The following is a 26317-nucleotide window of genomic DNA, read 5'->3' on the forward strand; positions in this document are numbered from 1 at the left end:
CCTCCTCCCCTAGTCATCCAGTCCCTCCTTTTTCTTTCTTTTTTTTTTTTCTACTTTCGCAATCCCTTCCTGAGAGAAGCCTTTCCTTTATATTTTGGAAAATATATATTCCTAAAATATGCTATTATGATATCAGTAAACAAAACTCCTATTGCAGTTATAATTCTTAATTACTTTGTGTGATTTGAAAATTAATACCCATTGTCATCATTGGGTATATTAAATATCGTACATTCTCCATATGTCTCCCGTTGTCTACCAAGATGTCTTCCATGTACTAGCTCTCAATAAATACATATAAAATGTATGAATCTATGAATGACTGAGTTGATTTTTATTTTTGTTGCAGTATAACCTATATTACAGTAGAGCAGGATATGTTCTGTAGTCATGATGCCACATTCCTTGGTGATTTTCTATAAATACATAGTACTAATAAAAGTGACATGAATTTAAATCATTTTCCTTATAATTGCTTTGAGTTCTCTGGAATGCACTGTACTAAAAGATAATATTTTTAATAAAATTTGTATTATCAAAAATCAAATTATAAAACAACCTGTTTCTTCTTGATAAAATAAATGGTATAGCAATTTGGACACATAATACTAAAAATTTTGATTGTAAAGTTTTTTCTAGTTATGTGTATATCTTTTGTTATTATAAACAAAAAATGATAAAAAGTGATAGAGCAAAACCAATAAGAAACAAATGTTAACGATTTTCATTTCCTATTTGATCTATAAAATCAGAATTTTCTCAGTCTTCTATGTAATCTTTGGCCATGACCTTGCAGTTTTTCTGGCAAAAGAGTTCACAGTCCATTAACGGTAAATGGAGCAGCCAGCCATTCAAACAAAGGAGTTGTGATTCTTTAATCATTGGCTAAGCATAATTTTTTTTCCCCTAGTGCCAGTGTGCAGTACAGTTGTATGCATACTGGCACTAGGGGGAAAAAAATCAATTATAATGTAAATCATACTTCCCAATTAATTAGTGATCTTTTTATATAGTCCTTGTGAGTAATGGTAACTCTAGTTCAGTTCCTTGTTATGGAAATGTTTGCCCTAAAAGGAATGTATATATTTGAATCTTTCATTCCAATTGTATATAATTTGTTTAAGTACGTTTTGTAAGATGAACAGAGTGACCACTCCAGATTACTTTCACTGAACTACATCAAGTCACAGCAGACTATTCAATTCTGTGAATCCTGTGTTCTGAGAGCTTCATGGGGAGTTATTCAATATGCGTCATACTGGGAGCGTACTCTAATACTAATGCTTCCTATATTGAACATTTTTCTATCTTCAAGCTTTCAATGAATAACCATTGATATATCTTATAATTAAACATGGTTTTCCAAATGTATTCCCAGTGCAAATGTGTCCTTTACATAGCCACTTTGATTGATCCATGTAAAAAATGTTACCAGCACAATCTTTTTATCTTGTAATGGTTTCATTAGCACCACTTCACCATTTTTTATTTTTAATCTGTAAGGCTCTAATGTCAGAAAGGGAGATTGATGGTACTACTGCTATTGAAATATTAGGTTTAGACTATAATACACTATAAAATGATATGAAAAGTTCAAGGCATCTCAACCTTGACAGAATATACTCATTATTTAATTAGACTCTGAAAGCTCTCAGCAAAAATTTCTGGCCTTATGTCACAAAGTTTCCTAATCAAGGGTGTACATCATTGGAAGGTTCAGTCTTAAAGGTGCCTTATCGTCAAAATATAATTATGATATTTTGGAAATTATAGTACCTGACCAGTCACAAATCTTAAAATAATTCTCTCATCCTTTCTGTTTCTTCTCTGCTTTAATTCTATGTCATCTTATATGTTTTTATAATTATTTCTACTCAGTGCATTTTATATTAGGATTAACATCTTAAATATGTAATTTTCCTCTTAACCATACTTTTTTTCTTGATCTGTGCCTAGCCAGTTAGTGTAAAAGATTTTGTTTCTTTGTTTGTTTGTTGTTAAATAGGTCTAAATTCACAAAAATCGGCATTTTGGAGTACATTACAACATAAGCATTTGTTTTGAAATGAGAAAAAAAAAATAATTTTGATACATCAAGGTTGCATGGTTAAAGTGCTTTGGTCCCAGGAATGGCCCCAAGGAACTCAGTTAGAAAGAATGATCCACATTTTCACACATTTAACCTTTTTAAATTTATTTTTTGTTAAAATAGTTAGACATGATATAAAATAATCTTCCATTACAAATGATCTAAAGAAATTCTAACACTCAGGTACAATTAAGCGCTTTTATCCCAAAATTTTTACAGGATTAATCTTCATCAGGACATAAAATTCATGAGTAATTTTAGGTCTAGTTTAGGATTTCAGAGACTCTGGCTTAAGCCCGTGTTCAGGATTTTTGGGGCAGTGTATCTCAGAGCTGAACTCAATAAGCTCTGACGTTTGACAGACCTACTTCTTTTTATTTTATTAGTTTCAGGTGTACAAAACGATAGTTAGACATTTATCATTTATATCTCTCACACAGTGATAACCCCCTGCCCCCATCTACTACCCCTCTGACATCACATACAGATATTACATTTCCAATGTCTCTATTCCTAATGCTGCACTCCACTTCTTGTAACTATATATATATATATATATATATACATAAAATTGTAGTTGACATTCATTATTGTTCAGCTTCAGCTTCAGGTGTACAGTGCAGTGATCAGGTATCTACATCATCCCTGAGGTGGTCTCCCTAATGAGACAAGTGTCCATAAGATACCCTACAAAATATTTACAACATTATTGATTACATTCCCCAAATTGACTTTCGTATCCCCGTAACAATCTTATGGTTACCGACTGTGCTTTCTAATCCCCTCACCTTCCCCCTTATCCCACCCACCCCCATCTAGCAACCCTCAGTTTTTCCTCTATGTCTCTGAGACTGTTTCTGATTCATTCATTTATTCTTTTCTTTAGATTCTACATATAAGTGAGATCATATGGTATTTGTCTTTCTCTGACTTATTTCACTTAACATAATGTTCTCTAGGTCCATCCGTGTTGTTGCAAATGGTAAGATTTCATTCTTCTTTATGGCTGTGTAATACTCCATTGTATAAATGTACCACAGTTTCTTAATCTAGTCATCTACCAATGGGCAGTTCGGTTGTTTCCATGTCTTTGCTATTGTGTATAGTGCTGCAATAAACATAGGAGTGCATAAAGTTTTCTGAATTAGAGTTTTGTGTCTCTCCATATAGCTACCTAGGAGTGGAATTGCTGGGTCATAAGGTAGTTCCATTTTCAGTTTTTTGAGATACCTTCATACTGTTTTCCATAGTGGCTGCAACAATCTGATATCCCACCAACAGTGCACAAAGGTTCCCTCTTCTCCACATCCTCGCCAACACTTGTTGTTTGTTGATTTATTGATGATAGCCATTTTGACTGGGGTGAGATGGTATCTCATTGTGATTTTTATTTGCATTTCTGTAATGATTAGTGAGGATGAGCATTTTTTCCTGTCTGTTTGCCATCTGTATGTCCTCTTTAGAAAAATGTCTCTTCATGTCCTCTGCCCATTTTTTAATTGGGTTGTGTGTTTTTTTGGAGTTGCGTTGAGTGAGTTTTTTATAAATTTTGGATATTAACCCTTTATTGGATATATCATTGGCAAATATCTTCTCCTATTCAGTAGGATCCCCTTTTGTTTTATTGATGCTTTCCTTTGCTATGAAAAACACTTTTTGGTTTGATGTAATCCCACATGTTTATTTTTTCTCTTACTTCCCTTGCCGAGGGCATATATCAGTAAAAATCTTACTCCGGGAAATATCTGTAAACTTTCTTCCTATATTTTCCTCTAGGAGTTTTATGGTTTCAGATCTTACATTTCAGTCTTTAATCCATTTTGAATTTATTCTTGTATATGGTGTAAGGCGGTGGTCTGGCTTCATTTTTTTGCATGTGTCTGTCCAGGTTTCCCAGCACCATTTATTGAATAGACTGTCTTTACCTGACTGTAAATTTTTGCTTCCATTGTCATAGATTAAATGACCATATAGGCATGGATGTATTTCTGGGCTCTCTATTCTGTTCCATTGATCTTTGTGTCTGTTTTGGTGCCAGTACCATGTTGTTTTGATTACTGTAGCCTTGTAGTATAATTTGATGTTAGGTATTGTTATACCTCCCACTTTGTTCTTGTTTCTCAAGATTGCCAAGGTTATCAGGGGTCTTTTATGGTTCCATATAAATTTTAGGATTATATGTTCTATTTCTGTGAAAAATGTCCTTGGTAGTTTGATAGGAATTGCGTTGAATCTGTATATTACCTTAGGCAGTATGGACATTTTGATGATATTAATTCTTCCTATCCATGAGCATGGTATGTGTTTCCATCTATTTGTATGTTCTTTAATTTCTCTCTTCAGTGTCTTATAATTTTCTGAGTACAAATCTTTTATTTCTTTGATTAAATTTATTCCTAGGTATTTTATAGTCTTTGAAGCAATTGTAAATGGGATTGTTTCTTAATTTCTCCTTCTGATATTTTATTATTGGTTTATACAAATGCAACTTATTTCTGAATATTAATTTTGCATCCTGCTACTTTACTAAATTAATTTATCAGTTCTAGTAGTTTTTTGGTGGAGTCTTTAGGGTTCTCTATATATAGTATTATGTCATCTGCATATAATGACAATTTTACTTCCTCCTTACCAATTTGGATGCCTATTATATCTTTTTCTTATCTAATTTCTGTGGCTAGAACTTTCAGCACTATGTTGAATAGAAGTGGAGAAAGTTGGCAACCTTGCCTTGTTCCTGATCTTAAGGGGAATGGTTTTAGCTTTTCCCCATTGAGTAAGATGTAAGCTGTGGGTTTATCATATATGGCCTTTATTATGTTGAGATATGATCCCTCTATTCCCACTTTCTTAAGGGTTTTTATCATAAATGGCTGCTGGATTTTGTCAAATGCTTTTTCCGCATCGATTGATATGATCATGTAATTCTTATTTTTCATTTTGTTAATGTGGTGTATCACATTAATTGATTTGCAAATGTTGAACCACCATTACATACCAGGAATGAATCCCACTTGATCATGCTGTGTTATCTTTTTAATGTATTGCTGAATTCTGTTCACTAATATTTTGTTGAGGATTTTTGCATCTATGTTCATTAGGGATATTAGTCTGTAGTTTTCATTTTTTATAATGTCTTTGTCTGATTTGGGGATCAGGGTGATGTGGCCTCGTAAAAAGTTTGGGATCCTTCCCTCCTTCTGGGTTTTTTGAATAGTTTGAGGAGAATAGGTGATAATTCTTTTTTGAATGTTTTGTAAAATTCACCTGTAAAGCCATCTGGTCCAGGGCTTTTGTTTGTTGGGAGCTTGTTGATTACTGATTCAATTTCCCTGGTGGTAATCAATCTATTCAGGTTTTATGTTTCTTTTTGAGTTAGCCTTGGAAGATTGTATGTTTCTAGAAAATTATCCATTTCTTCCACATTGTCTAATTTGTTAGTATATAGTTACTCATGGTAATGTCTTAATTTTTTTTTTTTTTTTTTTTTTTTTTTTTTTTTTTTGTATTTCTGTGGTGTCTGTTGTCACTTTTCCTCTTTCATTTCTGATTTTATTAATTTGGGTCTTCTTTTTTTTTTGATGAGTCTGGCTAAAGGTTTGTCTATTTTGTTTATCTTCTCTAAAAACCAGCTCTTGGATTCATTGTGACAGATCTACTGCTGAATCCTGTCTCTGCCACTTCCAAATGTGACTTGTCAAGTTACATAACCTCTCTAAGCCTCATGTGTAACATAGGAATACTAGGTACTTAACATCTTGGTGTCTGTATTTAACCACACTTCCATAATAAAGGATATTGTGTGTGTGTGTGTGTGTGTGTGTGTGTGTGTCTTTGTGTTTACATTGCACATTACATTACATCATTTCTTTTGAAACAGACCTTTTTCCTGAGGATGTAGGAATGGACTAGGTTCTTAGTCTAGGAAAATAACAGTGCTTTCCCTACCCTGGTCACAGGTCCTAAGGCAAGGATGGGGGCACATGGCCTTGTTAGCGGAATAAAAGTAAATCCCTAAAATTTCTTAAGTTGTATATATTGCTATAATGATTTGCTCACAAATACACACTGATTGTATTTTTTTCTGCTTAACTCCATCTAAATCTCCCCAGCTTTTCAGATCACTAACTTAAAATGATCATTAAAAAATTTAAGTTTATACATTAAGCACTAAGTGTTAGAGTTCTTCAATGGTAAATAAAACAAACATGGCACTCAATTTGCTTCTGGAAGACAAGTTTCAGTTATGTTTCAAGGTTATTTGCATAATAAAATATATAAACAGGTTTATGAAACGATGTTTGTAATGAGATCAATATTTTATTTGGTCTAAAATAGTTGTCTAACAGATGGGGCTGGCCAGAGGGATTACTGAGTCAGATACCCAAGTACTGTGAGGACTCCCTTTCAGCTCTCATTCTCTTCTACAGCAGTTGAGGCTGGGGGACTTAGTCACCTGCAATCACATCTGAGAGCTTTTTGGCCAGACATGTAAAGGCCTTTTCCTTTCTCTCCCATCAGCAGTTCAGAGTATGCAGGGGTTTTCTGTTATTGAACTATCCAGATTACTTGCCTCCCAACCCTCATCCTTGCCTCAGATTATGGAGCTGGCTTGGAAAAATATTAGGATTGCCCCAGGCTAGGTTACAAATCCACTCCTATAGCCTGGGCCTTGGGGTATGTCACATAAGATAGATAGGGGCACCAAGTATAATCTCTGACACTCACACACACAGCCAATAAAGAATTCATTCCATGTATATAACTATGGTATAAAACAAAAATCAACTTATCATTTGCATAGGTGAAGAATTGAAGACAAGAATGTATGTGTTTTTTAGGATACTATTAATATCTTTAATTTGGTTTGAATAGAGGGTGGGAGTAATAGAAAATGAGTTTGGGAGTTTCAACTGGGTCTACGCCATGGAGAGTTTTGTTTATGGGACTAAGAGATTTGGGTAAGTTTCTGAAAACCACTGACATTCTCTGAGAACAGGTACTATATTAAGAACTATGTTTCAGTGATATGTAGCTGGGATCTTAGTGTGGACAGTAGGAGGTAAAGATTAGAGATCTAAAGATCTCTAGAAGGTATTGCAAAAGTCAGTAAGAGTTCAGAGTCATTGCAATAGATATAGTAAGAGTTACTGAGGATCATCACTGTGAGGGTGAAGACTAAAGATGAAGGAAATGATTGAGACGTTATCAGAGTCCACTTAATATGATTAGATAGCTGTTCATATGATGAGGGAAGCATTAGAGGAGTAGGAATAGAAATAATGAAGTTATCTCTAAGATTTCAAACCTGATTGATTAAAAAGATTGTAGCGCTTTATAAAATAGTAAACATGGAAGGAGGAACTGTTTTATAGGGAAAAGAATAGTGTGGTAATTTTTTGGTGTATGGTATTTTAAATTTAGGAGATGCCCAGAAGGCAGTAAAATCATGGGGTTTGGAACTTCAAGGAATGATCAGATGCTAGACATGTGGGTGGAATCAGTTATACAGTTATAGATAAGAGATAGCGCTATGATTACATCTATACATAGTATGTGTATGTGGAGGGGTAAGTGTGTGTGTGTGTGTGTGTGTGTGTGTGTGTGTAAAGAGAGAAAAGAGTGTATTGTACAAACAGGTGTGACATCAGGAGACTATAAACCTCACTATGCAAATAATGTTTGATCTGTATAATTGGGGAAAACTTTGACTAGACATGATACTTGTTTCCCAGAATTTTAAAAGCTACTGATTGAAAGAGGAAAAAAGATTACAATCAGGCAGAGCCTGAAAGAGATTGTATTTTAATACAGAAATTAAGAGCCTATAGATCCACTATAATGTAATTATTAAGCATATTCACTTATGTAAGATGCCACAATTCAACATCTACCAAGGGCCAGACATTATACTAAATTGACTTGTATTAGTTTCCAATGGCTGCTGTAACAAATTACTACAAACTGGGTGACTGAAATAACAGAAATGTATCTGCTTAAAGCTCCGGAGGTGTAAAGTCTGAAATCACTTTCGTGGGTTGAAATAATCTTGTCAGCAGGGCCACATGGCAGCCAGAGGTTCTAGGGGGAAAGGAATGTCTGGTGGCTGCTGACATTTCTTGATTTGTAGCCACATCATTCCAGTCTCTGCCTCTGTTGCCACATTGCCTTCTTCTACCCTATGTGTATCACATCTCCTTCCAACTCCCTCTTGTAAGAACACCTGTTGTTGATTTAGGGTTCAACTGGGAAATCCAGAATAATTTCACCATCTCAAAATCCTTAATCCCATCTGCAAAGACTATCACACAAGGTGACATTTATAGCTTCCAGGGATTAGGACCTGATGTCTTTTCTGACGCCACTACTGTAAGACTCTTCCACATGCATGTCTTTACTTAAAGCAACTCTAGGAGGGAGGTACCGTATATTGACTCCCTCTTAAGTAGAAAAATGAGTCTTAAAGACACATTTTGGCACATAGCTAGTAGGTGTCAGAGTTTCATTTCAAGCACAGTTTTGCTATTCTCAAAGGCTGAGTATTTGTTCAGATTGTTGCACAACATGAAATTAAACTCTGCTGTGAGCATACTTGCTTCCATTGTGCCCTCACTGTACTGACTGTGCATCAAGTTGCCCCCATAATAGGCACACTTTTATAAATCTCAAAGTGAAAAGAGGTGGCATTCACATTAAATAGTCTAACAGCTGCAAAATGTTGCATCTTGCTGGCCATTGTTGGAAGTACTTGAACACATGTATTGGCAGGCAAGCACTCAAGATCTGAAGAGATCTGACAAAAACCCGTCAACTATGACTTTCTGCCTGTAATTGCTACTGCTTGTGGTACCCCAGAGTATTAACTTTTTTTTTCCTCCTCACAGCTTCTGCTTCCCTTGTTATCGTCAATCCTTTTTTTTTTTTCCTCCGTCCTCAGACAGCTGTTTAGTATTTTACAACAGGCAGCAATAATTTTCAACCAGCATGATTTTACGCTCATATAAAGTTGTTATACACAGCGCATAAGTACACCTCCACTCTATATTTACAGAGCTCCCTTTTTCTTTCCTCCCACTGCTATCAGACGTGTTGTAGCTACAACCTCTCAGTCATCTTTGCTAAGTACTGAATAGGTGTTATGATTCCCAGTTTATAGATGCGGAACAAGAAAGAGTAAGCTTGGGTTCACAAATTGAAAACCACATAAATTATCCCTTTTATATAGTATGTGCCTGTGAAAAAGGAGGTTTATTACTGAATTGTTATGAGTCTAGTCATGGGGTTGGTGTTCCAGGAAGTACAAAGATTAAATAAAAGAAAAGGCTCTCTGTTCCAGAGTGATTGTTGTAGTTTGTGTGTGTGTTTTGTGAAGCGGAACACAGGGATGAAAGTTAAAATCAACACAGAAATAACTATTGTTTAAGACAAATTCAAACGACTTTAAGACAGATTCAAACAAACTACTATGGGTCATTAAGAGAGCGAATAATTACAGGAAATCATATCCAAATGTGAGAATGGAATGTTTTATGCTGAAAACACCATTTGGACCAATCATGTCAGGATGAACAAAGGAATACCACGACACATTTCTCGTTTCAAATTGCACTTCTTTACTTTTCTTTCTGATTCCCTTCATTCTAAAAAGTGGTTAAGTAATGACAGTAGAGATTACAGAAAATATAAAGAAATTAATTTTTATCATATAAAAATTAATTGCTATTCATTCAAATAGCCTTTTTTCTCTACAATGGGCAAATCACTTATATGACCTTTAAATTTCAATTTACTGTGAAAATTTAACTGATGCCCATTCCTTTGCTCACTCCAATCAAAATTTACTCCTGCTCCCTCCTTCATATTCTATTCACATTTTAGTTACAGCTGCATTACTGTGCTTGCCACTGTAAGCCTGAAACACTTGATATCAGGGAGCACATGTGTATGTCTGCGTGCAAGTCCTTCATCTTGTAACCACTAAGACTGGTACATAGTAGGTGCTCAACAAATGTTTATCTAATCAAAATGGAGTTTTTTCCCTTTTGACTCAAGCAGTTAATTCTCAGAGGCAGGTGGTACTAATATTTAAGACAGATTGGTTCATTCTGTTCAAGTACCACATAACCATTCACACACTATTGAGTTTAGCACTATTAAAGGGTAATTTTCCTTCTGAGAATTGTGCCTATTGCAGACACATTTTACATATCCAGCCTTTTTTATCATCAGTAGGCAGGTAAAAGAGATTAAAATAAAAGGTTTTTACCAAGTGTGAATTGTACACCTAGACATCATTTGGAAAGGCTTGTGCATTCCAAGAAAAAAATATTGAAGTATCCTTACTGACGGTGCCTGCACCCAGAACTACCCAGGAGTTATATAACTCTTATAAAGATGAAAATATCAACATTTAATTTCTGTTCTACATGATCTATCCAAATGACTTAAAACAGCTGTCATCTCCTCCTTTTTACATCAGTTTAATAAAACCCAATGGAATTAATCAAAAGCCCTGTTTTGCCCAATTGTACAAGTTTTGGTCTGTTGTTTTATTTTATTTAATATAATGTTTTTACTATTACTTTTTATCACATATTTTAATAACTTAAAAGAAAGCTTTCATATTTTAGTTTCTCAGGTAAATTCCTGTTAGGACATGAAAATTTAATAATTAATAACCTGTCAAATCTATTATTTGAACTTTACAGAAAAATTGCTTTGACATACGTTACTTCCTTTCTTATTATAGCCCTGTGATGGCATTACTGTTCTTATTGTTAATAGATAAAAAACTGAGGCCAAAATAAGCTAAGAGACAGGTCTGCGATTCATATGTTCCTAGGTCCCATGTGCACGGCCAGAATTAAAATGGAAGTATTTATTTTCCTCAGTCAGTTTTTTCAATATTCAGATAAACAAAAATGCCATACTATAACCAAATAGCACTGGATATTTATTCTAAATAATTATTAACATTTTCAACATTTACGCATGTGAGGCACATCCTAAGTACTTTACAAGCATTGGCTCATTTAATCTTTGCCACAACTCTGTGAAGTTTCAACTTGAGAATACAGAGGCCCAAAGAAAGTAAGGAACTTGCCCAAGAAAACACACCTAGTAAATTGTTGAACTAGTATATGAACTCTGTGTGGCCTTAAGCATCATTCTCATTCCTGGCATTGCAGGGCAAGAATAGATTTAATGAAACAAATGTGAGTCGGTAATGTCTTCTAGAACTACACTTCCTATCAATGAACTTAAAGAAAGTTGTCCTTGAACCTGTAATACTGTGAAGTACTTTAGTGCAAGTTGAATTTGTTTCCCCATTTCAAAGAGGTAATTTCTATTAATAGTAACTCTTTAATGTGTTATATTTAATATCTGATTAGAATATTACTGTCTAGAAAACCCCTTCCTACTTATTATATAATTTAGAACTACAGAACTTTATTACATAAATGAACTTAGGGACCAATCCCCAAATTTTAACCAAAAGGGACTGAATATTAGGGAGGTTACATGACCAGCACAAAGTATTCGGTGAGAGTGTCTGAGCCAAGCTCAAACCCACATCTTCCAAGGCTATTCCCACACTGAAGAAAAATGTGAGCATGATAAATGAGTATCGTGTGTATATGTGTGTGTGTGCTTGTGTGTACTGACTGTTCTTTTAAAAATGATTGTGGAAAAGCATGACCTAGGTAGCTGACTTGCAGGTCTCCTAGGTAAGTTTATACATGTAATTCCCCCTGAAAGGCAATCAACTCCTGGAAAATCCTAGTCTACTCAATGGCAAATAGCTAAATTAAAGGTGGAAGATTTAAGTGTCCAAATGCTTTTTGGAAAGTTTCTAGGTATACATATGTACTGAACTCGTTTAAATAATTAACTCCTTTTAAAATCTTAAATTGGTATGAGATGTGTTTATTCATTGATTTGTTGCCTACTCTAATAATTAGTGATGAGTTTCTTTAGTGATGGAAGAAAACCCAGCTGATAAGACACAAATCACATTTTCTTTTCTTATACAAAGTCTGACTGGTGCTCTAAATCAGAGGGAAAAATACTTTTAGGAAGATCATTTAGGTCTATGTTTGATTCTATTACTAGTTGAAGAAATGCAGAGAAGTTTTTGAAAATCATGCTGTTCCCACATATGCAAGACAGCGTTATTAAGTACTTATCCATGGTGTGCGCATAAGAATTTCAAGTGGCTGTGGATCACTGAATGGAACAATGTAAAATTAAAGTTTTAAATTATCCCTGAAAGCCTACAATTAGCAGGCATCCACAAGACAACTAAGTAACTAGAGTAATTATTATTTCCTCTAAATTCACTTATTTTTCTTACATTCCATGTCATGAAAAATATAAATCATTTTATTATTGTATCTTAGTCCCAATTTGAACCCACTGTTATCAGTAATGATTTAAAGTATCCTTAATCAAATAGCAATAATCACAATACATGATATGTTATGCATTATTAAAAATTTCAACATAAAAAGAGATTATTTGTTACATGTAATGATTTATTCAGAGAACTGGCATAGTAGTTTATACACTGAAAGTATGGACAAAATAAAGGTAAACGTTTTCCCTTAAATCATAATATAAACATTTGAACCTGTTTAGTCTTCTGATTGGGAGTCCACTTTGTCTAAAGATAGCTTATAAAATAGGAGTGAAAAATAAAAGTGGGTATTTGTAAATTCTTGTTAATATCTGTACCTATTCTAAGTCCTTTTTTTAATTTAAAGTTTATTGGGGTGACAATTATTAGTAAGGTTACATAGGTTTCAGGTGTACAATTCTGTAATACATCATCTATATGTCACATTGTGTGTTCACCACCCAGAGTCAGTTCTCCTTCCATCACCATATGTTTGATCCCTTTTACCCTCATCTACCACCCTCCTCCCCCCTTACCCTCTGGTAACCACTAAACTATTGTCTGTGTCTATTAGTTTTTGTTTATTCATTTCTTTGTCTTGTTCCTTTGTTGTTTTCAATTTTATATACCACATATCAGTGAAGTCATATGGCTCTCTACTTTTTCTGTCTGACTTATTTCGCTAAGTTCTCTTAAAAAATAAAAGAAGCTTTTAAGATCATAGTAAATTCAGGTTCCCACCTCTTTTTTTCCCCATAGAGTTTAAAGTTTACAGTGGGAGGGATTCGAAAGTGCCCCATGAATTTGAAACACTTAATGTCGTAAAATAGCCTCTGAGATTCACTAGAGCATCTGCTTTGTGCCTCCTCCATGTGTGGCATTGTACTGTGCTCAGTACAATTCTGTTGGCAGAACTGGTGAATGCCTTCTTCAGAGAATTTTCCCTTGATCTTCCATCTTACACTACTAGAGCAATTCATTTCCATCACAGATTGTATTGTAGAGTTTCTGTGTGTGTGTGTGTGTGTGTGTGTGTGTGTGTGTGTGTGTGTGTGTGGTGTATTGGGAGGCGAGGCTTACTTCCATGGATAAATTGTAATTCATTAAGCATAATAACTGTATAATTTATTTAGTTAATGCATTGACTTTATATAACTCCATATCCTCCCTAGTGTTTGTCATTAAGCATTTTCCCCCCAGTGAATATAAACAAAATGAAGCATTTGCTTTGGTGTCACTTAGTACAATTGACCCTTGAACAGCACGGGTTTGAACTGTCTGGGTTCACTTATACACCGATTTTTTTCAATAAATATGAACAATACTGTAAATGTATTATTTATTTATTTTTTATTATTTATTTTTTTAATTAAAGTTTATTGGGGTGACCATTGTTAGTAAAGTTACATAGATTTCAGATGTACAATTCTGTATTACATCATCTATAAATTTCATTGTTTGTTCACCACCCAGAGTCAGTTCTTCCATCACCGTATATTTGATCCCCTTTACCCTCATCTCCCACCCTCTTCCCCCCTTACCCTCTGGTAACCACTAAACTATTGTCTGTGGCTATGAGTTTTTCTTTCTCATTTGTTTGTCTTGCTTTTTTGTTGTTTTTGGTTTATATACCACATATCAGTGAAATCATATGGTTCTCTGCTTTTTCTGTCTGACTTATTTCGCTTAGCATTATAATATCAAGATACATCCATGTTGTCACAAATGGTCCTATTTCATCTTTTCTTACCACCAAATAGTATTCCATTGTGTATATATACCACAGCTTCTTTATCCATTCATCTATCGAAGGACAGTTTGGTTGTTTCCATGTCTTGGCCACCGTAAATAAAGCTGCAATGAACATTGGAGCACACTTATCTTTATGGATAAATGTTTTCAGATTTTCTGGGTAGATACCAAGGAGAGGGATTGCTGGGTCATATGGCAATTCAGTTGTAATTTTCTGAGGAACTTCCACATTGCCTTTCATAGTGGCTGCACCAGTCTGCATTCCCACCAACAGTGTATGAGCATTCCTTTTTCTCCACAGCCTCTCCAACACTTGTTACTATTTGTCTTGTTGATGATAGCCATTCTGACTGGGGAGAGGTGATGTCTTATTGTGGTTTTTATTTGCATTTCTCTGATGATTAGTAACGTTGAACATTTTTTCATATGTTTATTTGCCATTTGTATGTCCTCTTTAGAGAAATGTCTCTTCAGGTCGTGTGCCCATTTTTCAACTGGGTTGTTTGATTTTTGGTGTTGAGTTGCATGAGTTCCTTGTATATTTTGGATATTAGCCCCTTATCGAAGGCACTGTTTGCAAAAATCTTCTCCCATTCTGTTGGTTGCCCCTTTATTTTGTCGATGTTTTCTTCTGCTCTGCAGAAGCTTTTAAGTTTCATATGGTCCAGTTCATTTATTTTAGTTTTTACTTCCCTTGCCTTTGAAGTCAAATTCATAAAAGGCTCTTTGAACCCAAGGTCCATAAGTTTAGTACTATGTTTTCTTCTATGCAGTTTATTGTGTCAGGTCTTATGCTTAAGTTTTCAATCCATTTTGAATTAATTTTGGTACATGGTGACAGATAGCACTCCAGTTTCATTCTTTTGTACATGGCTTTCCAATTCTCCCAGCACCATTTATTGAAGAGGCTGTCTTTTCTCCATTGTATGTTTCTTGCTTCCTTGTCAAAAATTGTCCATATTTATGCGGTTTTATTTCTGGGTACTCAATTCTATTCCATTGGTCTATGTGTCTGTTTTCCTGCCAATACCATGCTGTTTTGATTATTGTTGCCCTGTAGTACAAGCTAAAGTCTGGGAGTGTGATACCTCCAGCATTGTTCTTTTTTCTTAAGATTGCTTTGGCTATTCGGGGTCTTTTGTGGTTCCAAACAAATCTGAAGAATTTTTTGTTCTATTTCTTTAAAAAATGTCATTGGAATTTTGATGGGGATTGCAATAAATCTGTATATTGCTTTGGGTAATATGGCCATTTTAACTATGTTGATTCTTCCAATCCATGAGCACAGGATGTCTTTCTATTTCTTTGTGTCTTCTTCAATTTCTTTTAAAAATGTCTTGTAGTTTTCAGCATATAGGTCTTTCATATCCTTGGTTAAGCTTATTCCTAGGTGTTTTATTATTTTTGCTACAATTGCAAAAGGAATTGTTTTTATTTCTTTTTTTCTGAGATTTTATTGTTAGTATATAGGAATGCAATGGACTTTTGTACGTTGATTTTGTAGCCGGCAACTTTATTGTTTGATTGTTTTTAACAGCATTTTGGTGGAGTCTTTAGGGTTTTCTATATATAGCATCATGTTATCTGCAAAGAGTGACAATTTAACTTCTTCATTACCAATTTGGATGCCTTTTATTTCTTTCTCTTGCCTGATTGCTCTGGCGAGGACTTCCAACACTATGTTGAAAAGCAGAGGTGATAGGGGACAGCGCTGTCATGTTCCTGAACATAGAACAAAGGGCTTCAGTTTTTCACCGTTAATCATGATATTAGCTGAGGGTTTGTTGTATATGGCCTTTATTATGTTAAGGTACTTTCCTTCTATACCTATTTTATAAAGTATTTTAATCATAAATGAATGTAGTATCTTGTATAATGCTTTTTCTGCATCAATTGATAAATCATATGATTTTTGTCCTTTATTTTGTATATGTGATGTATCACATTGATAGATTTGTGTGTCGGTGAACCATCCTTGTGCTCCTGGGATGAGCCCCACTTGGTTGTGATGAATAATCTTTTTAATGCATTGTTGTATTGGATTTACTAGAATTTTGTTTAAGATTTTTGCATCGGTATTCATCAGAGATACTGGTCTGCAGTTTTCTTTTTTTGTGTTGTCCTTAACAAGTTTTGGTATCAGGGTGATGTTGGCCTCATAAAAACAGTTAGGGAGTACCGTCTCCTCTTCAATTTTTTGGAAGAGTTTGAGCAGGATTGATATTAGATCCTCTTTGAAGGATTGGTGGAATTCACTAGTGAAGCCATCTGGTCCAGGACTTTTGCTTTTGGGAAGGTTTTAGATGACTGATTCAATTTCATTACTGGTGATCGGTCTGTTTAGATTTCCAGTTCTTCATGGTTCAGCCTAGCAAGGCTATGTGTTTCTAAGAACTTGTCCATTTCTTCTAGGTTATTGAATTTGGTGGCATATAGTCCTTCGTAGTATTCTTGGATGATCCTTTTATTTCTGTGGCATCCGTTATAACTTCCCCGTTTTCATTTCTGATTTTATTAGTGTCTTCTCTCTTTTTATCTTAGTGAGTCTAGCCAAGGGTTTGTCAATTTTGTTAATCTTTTCAAGGAACCAGTTATTTGACACATTAATTTTTCTATTGTCTTTTTGTTCTCTATTTCATTTAGTTCTGCTCTGATTTTTTTTTTTTTTCCTTTCTTCTGCTGACCTTGGGTTTCATTTGTTCCTCTTTTTCTAGTTCTTTAAGGCGTAACATGAGGTTATTTATTTGGGATTTTTCTTGTTTCTTGAGCTAGGCCTGTAATTATATAAATTTCCCTCTTAAAACTGCTTTTGCTGCATCCCCAAAATTTTGGCAAGATGTATCTTCATTCTCATTTGTTTCTATGTATCTTTTGATCTGTCCTCTAACTTCTTCTTTGACCCGGTCGTTCTTTAAAAGTATGTTGTTTAATCTCCATGTATTTATGGTTTTTCCTGTTTTCTTTTTACAGTTGATATCCCATTTCAAAGCCTTGTGATCAGAGAATATGCTTGGTATGATTTCAATCTTCTTAAATTTGCTGAGGCTAGTTTTATGTCCCAATATATCGTCTATGCTTGAGAATGTTCCGTGTACACTAGAAAAGAAAATGTATAGGCTGTTGTTTTAGGATGAAGTGCTCTATAAATGTCAATTATGTCCATTTCATCTAATGTGTCATTTAGGGCTAGTATTTTGTTATTTATTTTTTATTTCGATGATCTATCCATAGCTGTCAATGATGTATTTAAGTCCCCTAGTATAATTGAGTTTTGGTCAATTTCTCCCTTTAGTTCTGTTAGTAGTTGCTTGGTAAATTTCGGTGCGCCCTGATTGGGGGCATAAATATTCATGATTGCTATGTCTTCTTGTTGTATAGTCTCCTTTACCTTTATGAAATGTCCATCTTTGTCTCTTGTTACCTTTTTTACCCTGAAGTCTGTTTCATCTGATATCAGTATGACTACACCTGATTTTCTCAGGATACCGTTTGCTTGGAGTGTCAATTTCTACCCTTTCACTTTGAGTCTATGCTTGTCCTTGTAGCTGAGATGTGTCTCTTGGAAACAGCATATGGTTGGATTTAGTTTTTTTATCCAATCTGCTACTCTGTGCCTTCTTATTGGTGAGTTCAGTCATTTACATTTAGAGTAATTATTGATATGTGAGGATTTCCTATCATTCTATCTTTAGTTTTCTGATAAGACTGTGTCTCCATTGTTTGTTTGCCTTTTTGGTGTCTATTATTTCTGTGTGGTGGTATTCTATGATTTTTCTCTCTGTTTCTTCTTTTATTACAGTATATATTTCAGTTCTGGGTTGTTATTTTGAGTGTTTACCATTAAGTTTATGTAAAAGAAAGTGTAATATTTAGAGTATTCCATTTTCTTCAGCATACTTACTTTCTCCATTCCCATATTCCAGTTCAGGCCTTTACTCTGCCCCTTTTTATGTTTTGGTTGCCACAAATTGTCCCTGTTGATGGTGGTCGAATAGCCTCCTTTAGTGTTTCTTGTAGTGCAGGTCGTGTATTAGAAAATTCCCTCAGCTTCTGTATGTCTGGAAAGGTCTTTATTCCTCCTTCATATCTAAAGGATATCTTTGCTGGATATATTATTCTTGGCCCATGATTTCTCTCTTTAAATAGTTTGAATATTTGGTTCCACTCCCTCCTGGCTTGTAGAGTTTCTGCTGAAAAATCTGATGATAATCTAATGGGCTTTCCTGTGTAAATTACTGTCTTCTTTTCCCTGGCTGCCTTGAGGATTCTTTCTTTGTAGTTGATTTTAGACAGCTTCAATACAACGTGCCTTGGAGAAGGCGAGTTTGGGTTGAGGTAATTAGTGTTCTATTTGCTTCTTGGATTCGAGGATCCAGTTCTTTCCACAAGTTTGGGAAGTTCTCGTCAATTATTTGTTTGAAAATACTCTCTGTTCCCTTCTCTCTTTCTTCTCCATCTGGTATGCCCATTATTCTCATTTTGCTCTTTCTGATGGAGTCAGAAAGTTCTTGTAGAGTTCTTTCATTTCTTTTAAGTCTCAAGTCCCTTTCTTCTTCCATCTGTGTCATTTCCAGGTTTCTATCTTCGATGTCACTAATTCCTTCCTCCATCTGATCAAGTCTACTGCATAAACTGGCTATTTCATTTTTCATTTTTTCTATTGAGTGCTTAAGCTCCAGAAATTCTATTTGGGTCTTTTTAAAAATTTCAATCTCTTTGGTAAAATGTTCCTGTTGTTCTTTGATTGTGTTTTTGAGTTCATTAAACTGCCTTTCTGTGTTTTCTTGCATCTCGTTGAGTTATTTCAGAACTGCAATCTTGAATTCTCTGTCATTTAAGTCACATATTTCCATATCTTTAAGTTCATTTCCTGGTGACTTTTCACTTTCTTTCTGAGCTGTCTTGTTGCCTTGGTTATTCATGGCAATTACTGATTTATTATTTCTCTTCCTAGACATCTACAGGAGTGGGCTCTGCAACAGGTTGATAGGTAGAGGTCTTTCTTTTGTTTTCCAGTACGTGTTGGTAGAATGTTTTACTTTCTCTCCGACTGCAGCCTTTTTTTCTCTCACAGTGTAGTGTTATGTTTTCTCTGCATTATTCCAGCTTCTCACAAAATAAGGGCATTCCCTGGAAGGCGGGCTTCTCCTGTTTACAGTTTGCCTGGGTCCTAGGGTGCAATCCGTGTGGGGATGTGGAGAGCTTTTGAAGTTCCAAAAGCTCTTCCTGCACCAGATTCAGAGCCTGTATGTTTCAGCAGTTCTGTTTACTCTTGCAGGGATCCACCCAGATAGGTGGAGACAGGGGAAGGGTGGGTTGTGAGAGGTGGCCCAGAACAATTGCAGCAACCACTACCACAGCCAGTTCTGCTTCCACAGCTCCCTCCCCTTTGCTGGAACTAGTTGGGCTGCAAATCTGTGTCTGCAGACCAGAGTTCTCAGAACTGCAAATATTCTGTTCTTTTGATCTGACACTGCTACTGTTCTGCTTCTAGCACTAGGCAGGTGGGGGCAGGGTGAGCTCTCGGAAGGTAGGGAAGGGGTGGCTAGTCTCAGTGCCTAAGGCTTCCATTCTCTGCTTGGCAGTGAGGGCTTAAATCATTTTCAGCCTTCTTCCCTCAATCTTTGCTCCGAGGTCTCTGCCGTGAGCGTTGGTTTCAGCCATGTTATATGCTGTCCCCTCAGCCCTGTGGGCCTTAAGTGGAGCCCTAGCAGTCTAAGTTCTTCCCTTTCCCACTGGTGCAGTAGTTCCGGGATGCAGCGAGCTCGGAGCACTGAGCTAAGTCCGCATCCTGCGCCCTTGCATTCCCATCTCCACACTTCTCCCTTCCCTCCTCCCCTGCTCGTGCAATTTGCTCACCTTTAGGTGAATTCAGTAGTGAACCTCTTTGTCTTGCCTGTCTGTTGTGCACGGAGTCCTTTGTGGAGTTATAGTTATTCAATTTGTTGTAAATTCCAGGGGAGATATCCAGAGGCTCACCTCACGCCGCAATTTTGATGATGTCTGTAAATGCATTTTCTCTTCCTTATGATTTTTTTTTTAATTGGAGAATATTGGGGGACAGTGTATTTCTCCAGGGCCCATCAGCTCCAAGTCATTGTCTTTCAGTCTAGTTGTGGAGGGCACAGCTCAGCTCCAATTCCAGTTGCCGCTTTCAATCTTAGTTGCAGGGGGGTGTAACCCACCATCCCATGTGGGAATTGAACCAGCAACCTTGTTGTTGTGAGCTGACACTCTAGCCAACTGAGCCATCTGGCCACCCTTCCAGAAGCTCAGCAGCAGCTCGTTGTCACTCAGTCTAGTTGTGGATGGCACAGCTCACTGGCCCATGTGAAAATCAAACCGGTAACCCTGTTGTTCAGAGCTCACTCTCTAACCAACTGAGCCATCCAGCCATCCCTATGATTTTCTTAATAGCATTTTCTTTTCTCTAACTTACTTTGTTATAAGAATACAGTATATAATACATATAAGATGTGTGTTAATCTACTATGTTATTGATAAGGCTTCTGGTCAATGGTTGGCTATTTGCAATTAAGTTTTGGGGGAGTCAAAGGTTATACATGGATTTTTGACCCTTGCATTGTTCAAGGATCAACTGTATCCTCTTCTATACTGTCTTCCACTCTGATATTATTAATTTACTGCCTGGGTATCTCCGTCTAATGCTCTATCCCCATGCCTATTAACAGGAAATGATTTCTCCTCACTCTTTTATGCTTAAATATAAATTGGTTTTCCTAGGTATTTGCAGTTTAGTCATTGGGAATGAAAATTGTGGATTCCTCTTTGGGATTTGGTTAAAGTAATGCAGAAGGTTGACAGAAAGGGTGAAAAAACATTTATTTATATTCTGCGTCATACTAGGCTGGTGGGCATCATGCTACTTGGATCACATTCCACCATAATGATAATTAGATAAACAGATGCTGCACCTCCTCACCATCCTGACCTCCACATAAACATATACAAACAAACCCTGCAGGAAATGTAAAATCTCTAGAGATAGGCCTGAACATCTGTGCATTTAAAAACACGACAGTGATGTACTGTCATTATTGTGATTATAGCAGACTTTTTTGTATAGTATTTCATTTCATCTCAAAATAACCTTATAAGAAAAGTACTACTACCTAGTTTACAGATAAGGAAATTAAAGCTTAGAGAAGCTAAGTATTTCTTTCAAGGTCACAAGACTATTTGCGTGGGAGCTAGAATTTGATTTCAGGTCAGGACTCCAAACCCATTCCCTTTTCAACATTATTGCCACTAAAACACTGACCCTACAAGTAATGTAGTCAATGGAGAGGATGGTTGGGGACCAGTGTGGGTCTGTTAGTCAGGGTCCTGGAAGAAAGAGAAAGAACATTTAGTTGGGTCATTTGAGAAAAGTTGAATATCGTCAGTTTACGATAGTGTGGGCAATACCCTCATGCAAGTTACAGTGGACATGGTCAATACTTGTTTGCCTAAAGATATGAGCCTCAGTTTAATGGAATCTGGAAAGAAGGGAGGCAATGGGAGGGGAGAGGAGAAAAAATAAAGAGGTAGAGAAAGCTGCTCTACAGGGCTGTGCCTCTAGGTTCAGGTTCACAGGAATCCTGGGGTGGGGTGAGTGAGATTTGGTCTGGCCAGTCTTTGTCATTGACTGAATCCAACTGAAAGCTAGAAGACAAGGGAGCCTAAGGACATAGTGTGTGCCTGTCAGCCACTAAGGACAGGAGGGTTCAGAATGGATCTGGGTAAATCAGCAAGGAGTGTTAAAAGTGCATCTTCTCCATCTTCACCCCTCAGGCTCACCCTCGTTTTTTTCATACCATAAATGACAATGACAGAGACCAAAAAACAGTTGTTTGCTTTTGCTTTCATTAATCCACGTTGCAAATGCTTCTGAAATGTACTAGTGCACTTTCTTACTAAGATCCATAAGCATCAACATTTGCTGTATTGCAGACAAAGAAAGTGTGAAGTACTAGCTAAGTGTTCCCTCAAATAGGTACATATTCCTTAAAGCCTTTTTTTTTGGATGGGGGAGGGGCAGTTGTTTGCTTGTTTTTTGTTAGGTTAATCAAGCAATAGTTTACAGATAGAAAAACTCACCCATTTTACATATGCAATTCTGTCAGTTTTCACAAAAGTGTGCAGTCCTGTAACTAACACTATAGTCAAGATACAGAATATTTCCATCATTCCACAAAGTTCTAAAACTTTTTAAAATCTTTAATCTCACTTAACTGAATGTTTGGTATCAACTTTTGTGTATTCTGATTTTAAATAGGAAAAATGGTGTTAGCACCCCACAATGAGTTGCACATAGTAGGTGCTTTTATGAAAAATATTTTTGTCGGTTTGCTTTCCTACCATTCTGAGTAATATAAACTGTTCATATTGGTTATAAACTCATTTCATATATATTAGGCTGAGGAAAGGTTCATAATTTTGGCTGTACATTGAAATCACCTGGATCTACTAAATGCCTCGATTGCCAAGTAGCAGGATATCTGGGGTTGAGAACAAGGCATCAATAACTTAAGCTTTCCAGGTAATTTTGTATGTGGCTAAGGTTGAGACCCTATGAATGAGACCAATTTTTATAAATTCCGGCTGCCCAGTAGAACCCCTTGGGCAATTGTTTAAAAAAAATGATGCCTCCCCCCATTCTGATTTATATAACTTGTTCATAAAAGTTGACTGCAAGAAAAAATGAGATTTGGGTAACTTAATATTTCTCAATGGTTGGACTCCAGTTAATTATAGTTTTATTATAGGTTTTATTATAGTTCTGGGCATGTGGTGGTATTCAATAAATGTTAAATTGATGTCCTAATCCCACAGCAGAGTTGAGAATAAAATATGCTCTCTCTTGGAACTAGACTGTGTATTTGAAATAATTATCTTGGCAAACTATCACTTTCTGAAAATTGTCCTCCTAGGTAATTTACCTGAAATGGTAAACCTTGTATTTTAAGAGAACACTATATTTCAACTATATTTTTTCACCATAACATTAGGCACATATATATCTTATAGCACTTTCATAATTCTCTCTAAGGAAATAGACAGGAAACAAGATTAAAAGACTGAGGATAAGATTTAAACTAGCCTCCCACTTGGAAGCATCAATAATGCTATTACACCTCTAGGCCTGGAGAATACTGCTACTGTAAAGTAGAGCACTAGTATTTTCTACTTTTCTAGAGGCAAAATAAACACATAAAGGACACCTAATGTCAATAACTAAAACAGAAATGAACTAAGTGTCTAATGAAACAGTTATGATATTAGCAAAATTTGTACATGTGATATTTTTTTCAGATTTCAGGAACTAGTAACTAAAATCATGAAAATCTTCCTTTTTGTATAAAGTTATTGATGATCTATTATGGCAAAAATGCTCATTAAGCAAGCCTCACAAACTTTGTTATAAATAATTAATCAGCATGCTGCATATTTTAATGTACTTTAATGGCACTAGGTGTTGTATTTAATACTTCAATATAAACTAGTGCAACAACCCCACTTTTCTTAAGATAAGTGTTCTTGGTTTAAAACAAAAGCTATAAAATGTATTTAATTTGACCTTTCCACTTTGTATTTAATTGTTCTACTTCTTTTTTCCTTTTAGGACCACCTCATAAAATGGTGTCACCTAAACAAGAACATGAAGATAGAAAACATGACAAAGTCACAGATAAAGGAAGTGAAAGCGGGACTTCCTGCAATGAGCTCTCCACCTCCAGTTGTGACAGCCACTCAGAAGCAAGCACTCCCCAAGATAACCCACCCAATGCCCAGCAGGCAACAGCTCACCAACCTAACACCTTAACATTGGATCGCCCTTCCAAAAAAGCACCTGTGCAATGGATGCCCCCACCAGACAAACGCAGAAACAGTGAACTCTTTCAGACACTCATCAGCAAGTCCCGGGAAACAAACCTTTCCAAAAAGAAAGTCTGTGAGAAGCTTAGTGTGGAAGAAGAAATGAAAAAGTGTATTCAGGATTTTAAGAAAATCCACATTCCAGATTATTTTCCAGAGCGCAAACGCCAGTGGCAATCTGAACTGTTACAGAAGTATGGGTTATAGTAATTATCACATTCCTGAAGTATTTCAATGACATTCAATGTTTACTACAGTGCCACCACCTGACTGTGTCCTAACAATGGTCAGTGTGATTCTTGCTGCTCTTCTTTTTTGTGAACAGTGGATGTGGGACAGTATTTTCTTTCAGTCTTTTTTGTTGTCATTTTTAGAAATATAAAAGGAAAGAAAGAAAACCAATAAAGTTGGATCAAAATGGTATATCTGATTCAAACCATTCTGCAAGAATGAAAGTAAAATATGCATGAGCAAGAAGCTTAGAATCTTGACTTTTGAACTGTGGTCAACTGGATATGTTTGTCATTTTGTAACTCACCAAAAAGAAATCATATCACTCCAACTAAAATGAAAATATGGATGAAGTAACATCAAGTACAATGTTAGATGATGGTTTTGGGACTCAAATCCAAAACCATTTAAATGTTAATGCAATAAAACAAGTATTATTTTTGCATGAGCACAATGTTACAAATAAATCACAAGACATAGGGAAGATCTGTTTGTCGCTTGGAAAGAAAAAAATTACAAAAAAAAATGAAACAAAACAAAAAAAGAAGTGTTTCAGGCAAAGCCTGTAAATGTAAACTGTCTAGGAGATTGAATTTTATTTGTTCTGGATCTGTGATTTTTTGGTGTAGGTGTATGGTGTTCTGTATGTTAAGATGATGTAAATATGCCTTATACTATTGTTTTATGGCACTGACATTCATCTATTAATACTAGTCATAATTATTTCTGTGAAATGAGTCCTTATGTCAGGCTGTGAAAATTGGTATGATGATGTTCTGAAAGATCCTATTATCATGTTAATCAAAATAATTGAGGGAAATGGCAAAGAGCTCTATGTATTTATTTAAAAAGTACAATATATTAGAATTCCTTGATTTCTTTTGACTTTTCTTTAAAAATACTCAATTTTTGCATTGTCTTAAATTTTCATTTAAAACCCCGAGCTGGAGAATGAATATGTCCCACCTTAATGTTCACAAGTCAGAGTTTTAATATAATCCAAAATGTAGATAGAGTAGGATCCAGATAGCCTCAGTATTGATTAATAAACCTTTAGCCCATAAGAGAAAAGACCTCATCTGAGAATGCACTAAAATTTTATTTTAGCTGACAACAAGATTGAAAGCCTCTCCAAAGACAATTGGGAATTTACCTCTTACAAATTAAGAGACAAAAATGTCAATAGCAAGCTAAAAGGTCAGGCTGAATGACAAGATTTGTTCCTAGTTGCATATGTGGAAACAAGCTTTCTTATCATAAGCCATGCAATTTTTTTCTTTACCATCCCTACAGAAAGAAGCACATAATATCATGAAATTTTATTAAAGAATAGGCTGAGAGATGGTAATAATATCTTCAAGAATTAGAGAACTCAATCTTCTCTGTGGTGAATTGAAAAAGAAGTTCAGCAGCAATGTGGACACTATACGGAGCTAAATAATAACTCAAAATTTTAAAATCTACATTCATTTTTTTGATATTTTCAAATTTGTCACTCTACTAGTATACAAAATACCATCAGCAATGGTATTTTAAAAAAGAGGTATATGATTTACCTTGAATTACCAATCAGTCGTTAGGGAAAAAGCTACTCTGAAAACCTGTTTTATGTTGGGAAGATTGGCAGTCTCGATGTAGCTGTAGTATACTCAAATGGATAGAGATTGGTGGTTTAGGTGCCGCAGTTCAAATACCACCCCTGCCACTTAGTACCTGTGAGATCTTAGGGATGTAGGGATAATAATAATATCATAGAGAAGATTTAACTGAGGTAGTTGAAGTAAAGTATCACCACCACTCCTGGAGATGGAGGGTAAAAAGAAGCCGGTGGTCTTACCAGAATCCAGGAAGCAGGGCTATCAGATGGGGAATTTGGATTGGAGAGGAATAAGCTCTCCAGTAAGAACTACAGCCACTAAGGAGTCACAGTCACTTCCACAGTACCTTCCAAAGCAAAGAGAGAGGGTGGA

General features: G+C 35.7%; 1 protein-coding gene across 1 annotated transcript in view; it reads left to right on the forward strand.

Moving 5' to 3' along the window:
- KCTD8 (potassium channel tetramerization domain containing 8) overlaps positions 1–25222 on the forward strand; it is a 247508-nt gene extending 222286 nt beyond the window's left edge. Inside the window, exon 2 of the mRNA XM_019741059.3 lies at positions 23863–25222. Within this exon, the coding sequence (XP_019596618.1) occupies positions 23863–24323 (461 nt within the window). The 3' untranslated portion in view covers positions 24324–25222. The remainder of the gene's footprint in view (positions 1–23862) is intronic.
- The last annotated feature ends 1095 nt before the right edge of the window (positions 25223–26317 follow it).

The sequence above is a fragment of the Rhinolophus sinicus genome, chromosome 1, assembly GCF_057876585.1.
Source record: "Rhinolophus sinicus isolate RSI-liver-muscle chromosome 1, RSI-T2T, whole genome shotgun sequence".
In the NCBI taxonomy this organism is placed as follows: domain Eukaryota; kingdom Metazoa; phylum Chordata; class Mammalia; order Chiroptera; family Rhinolophidae; genus Rhinolophus; species Rhinolophus sinicus.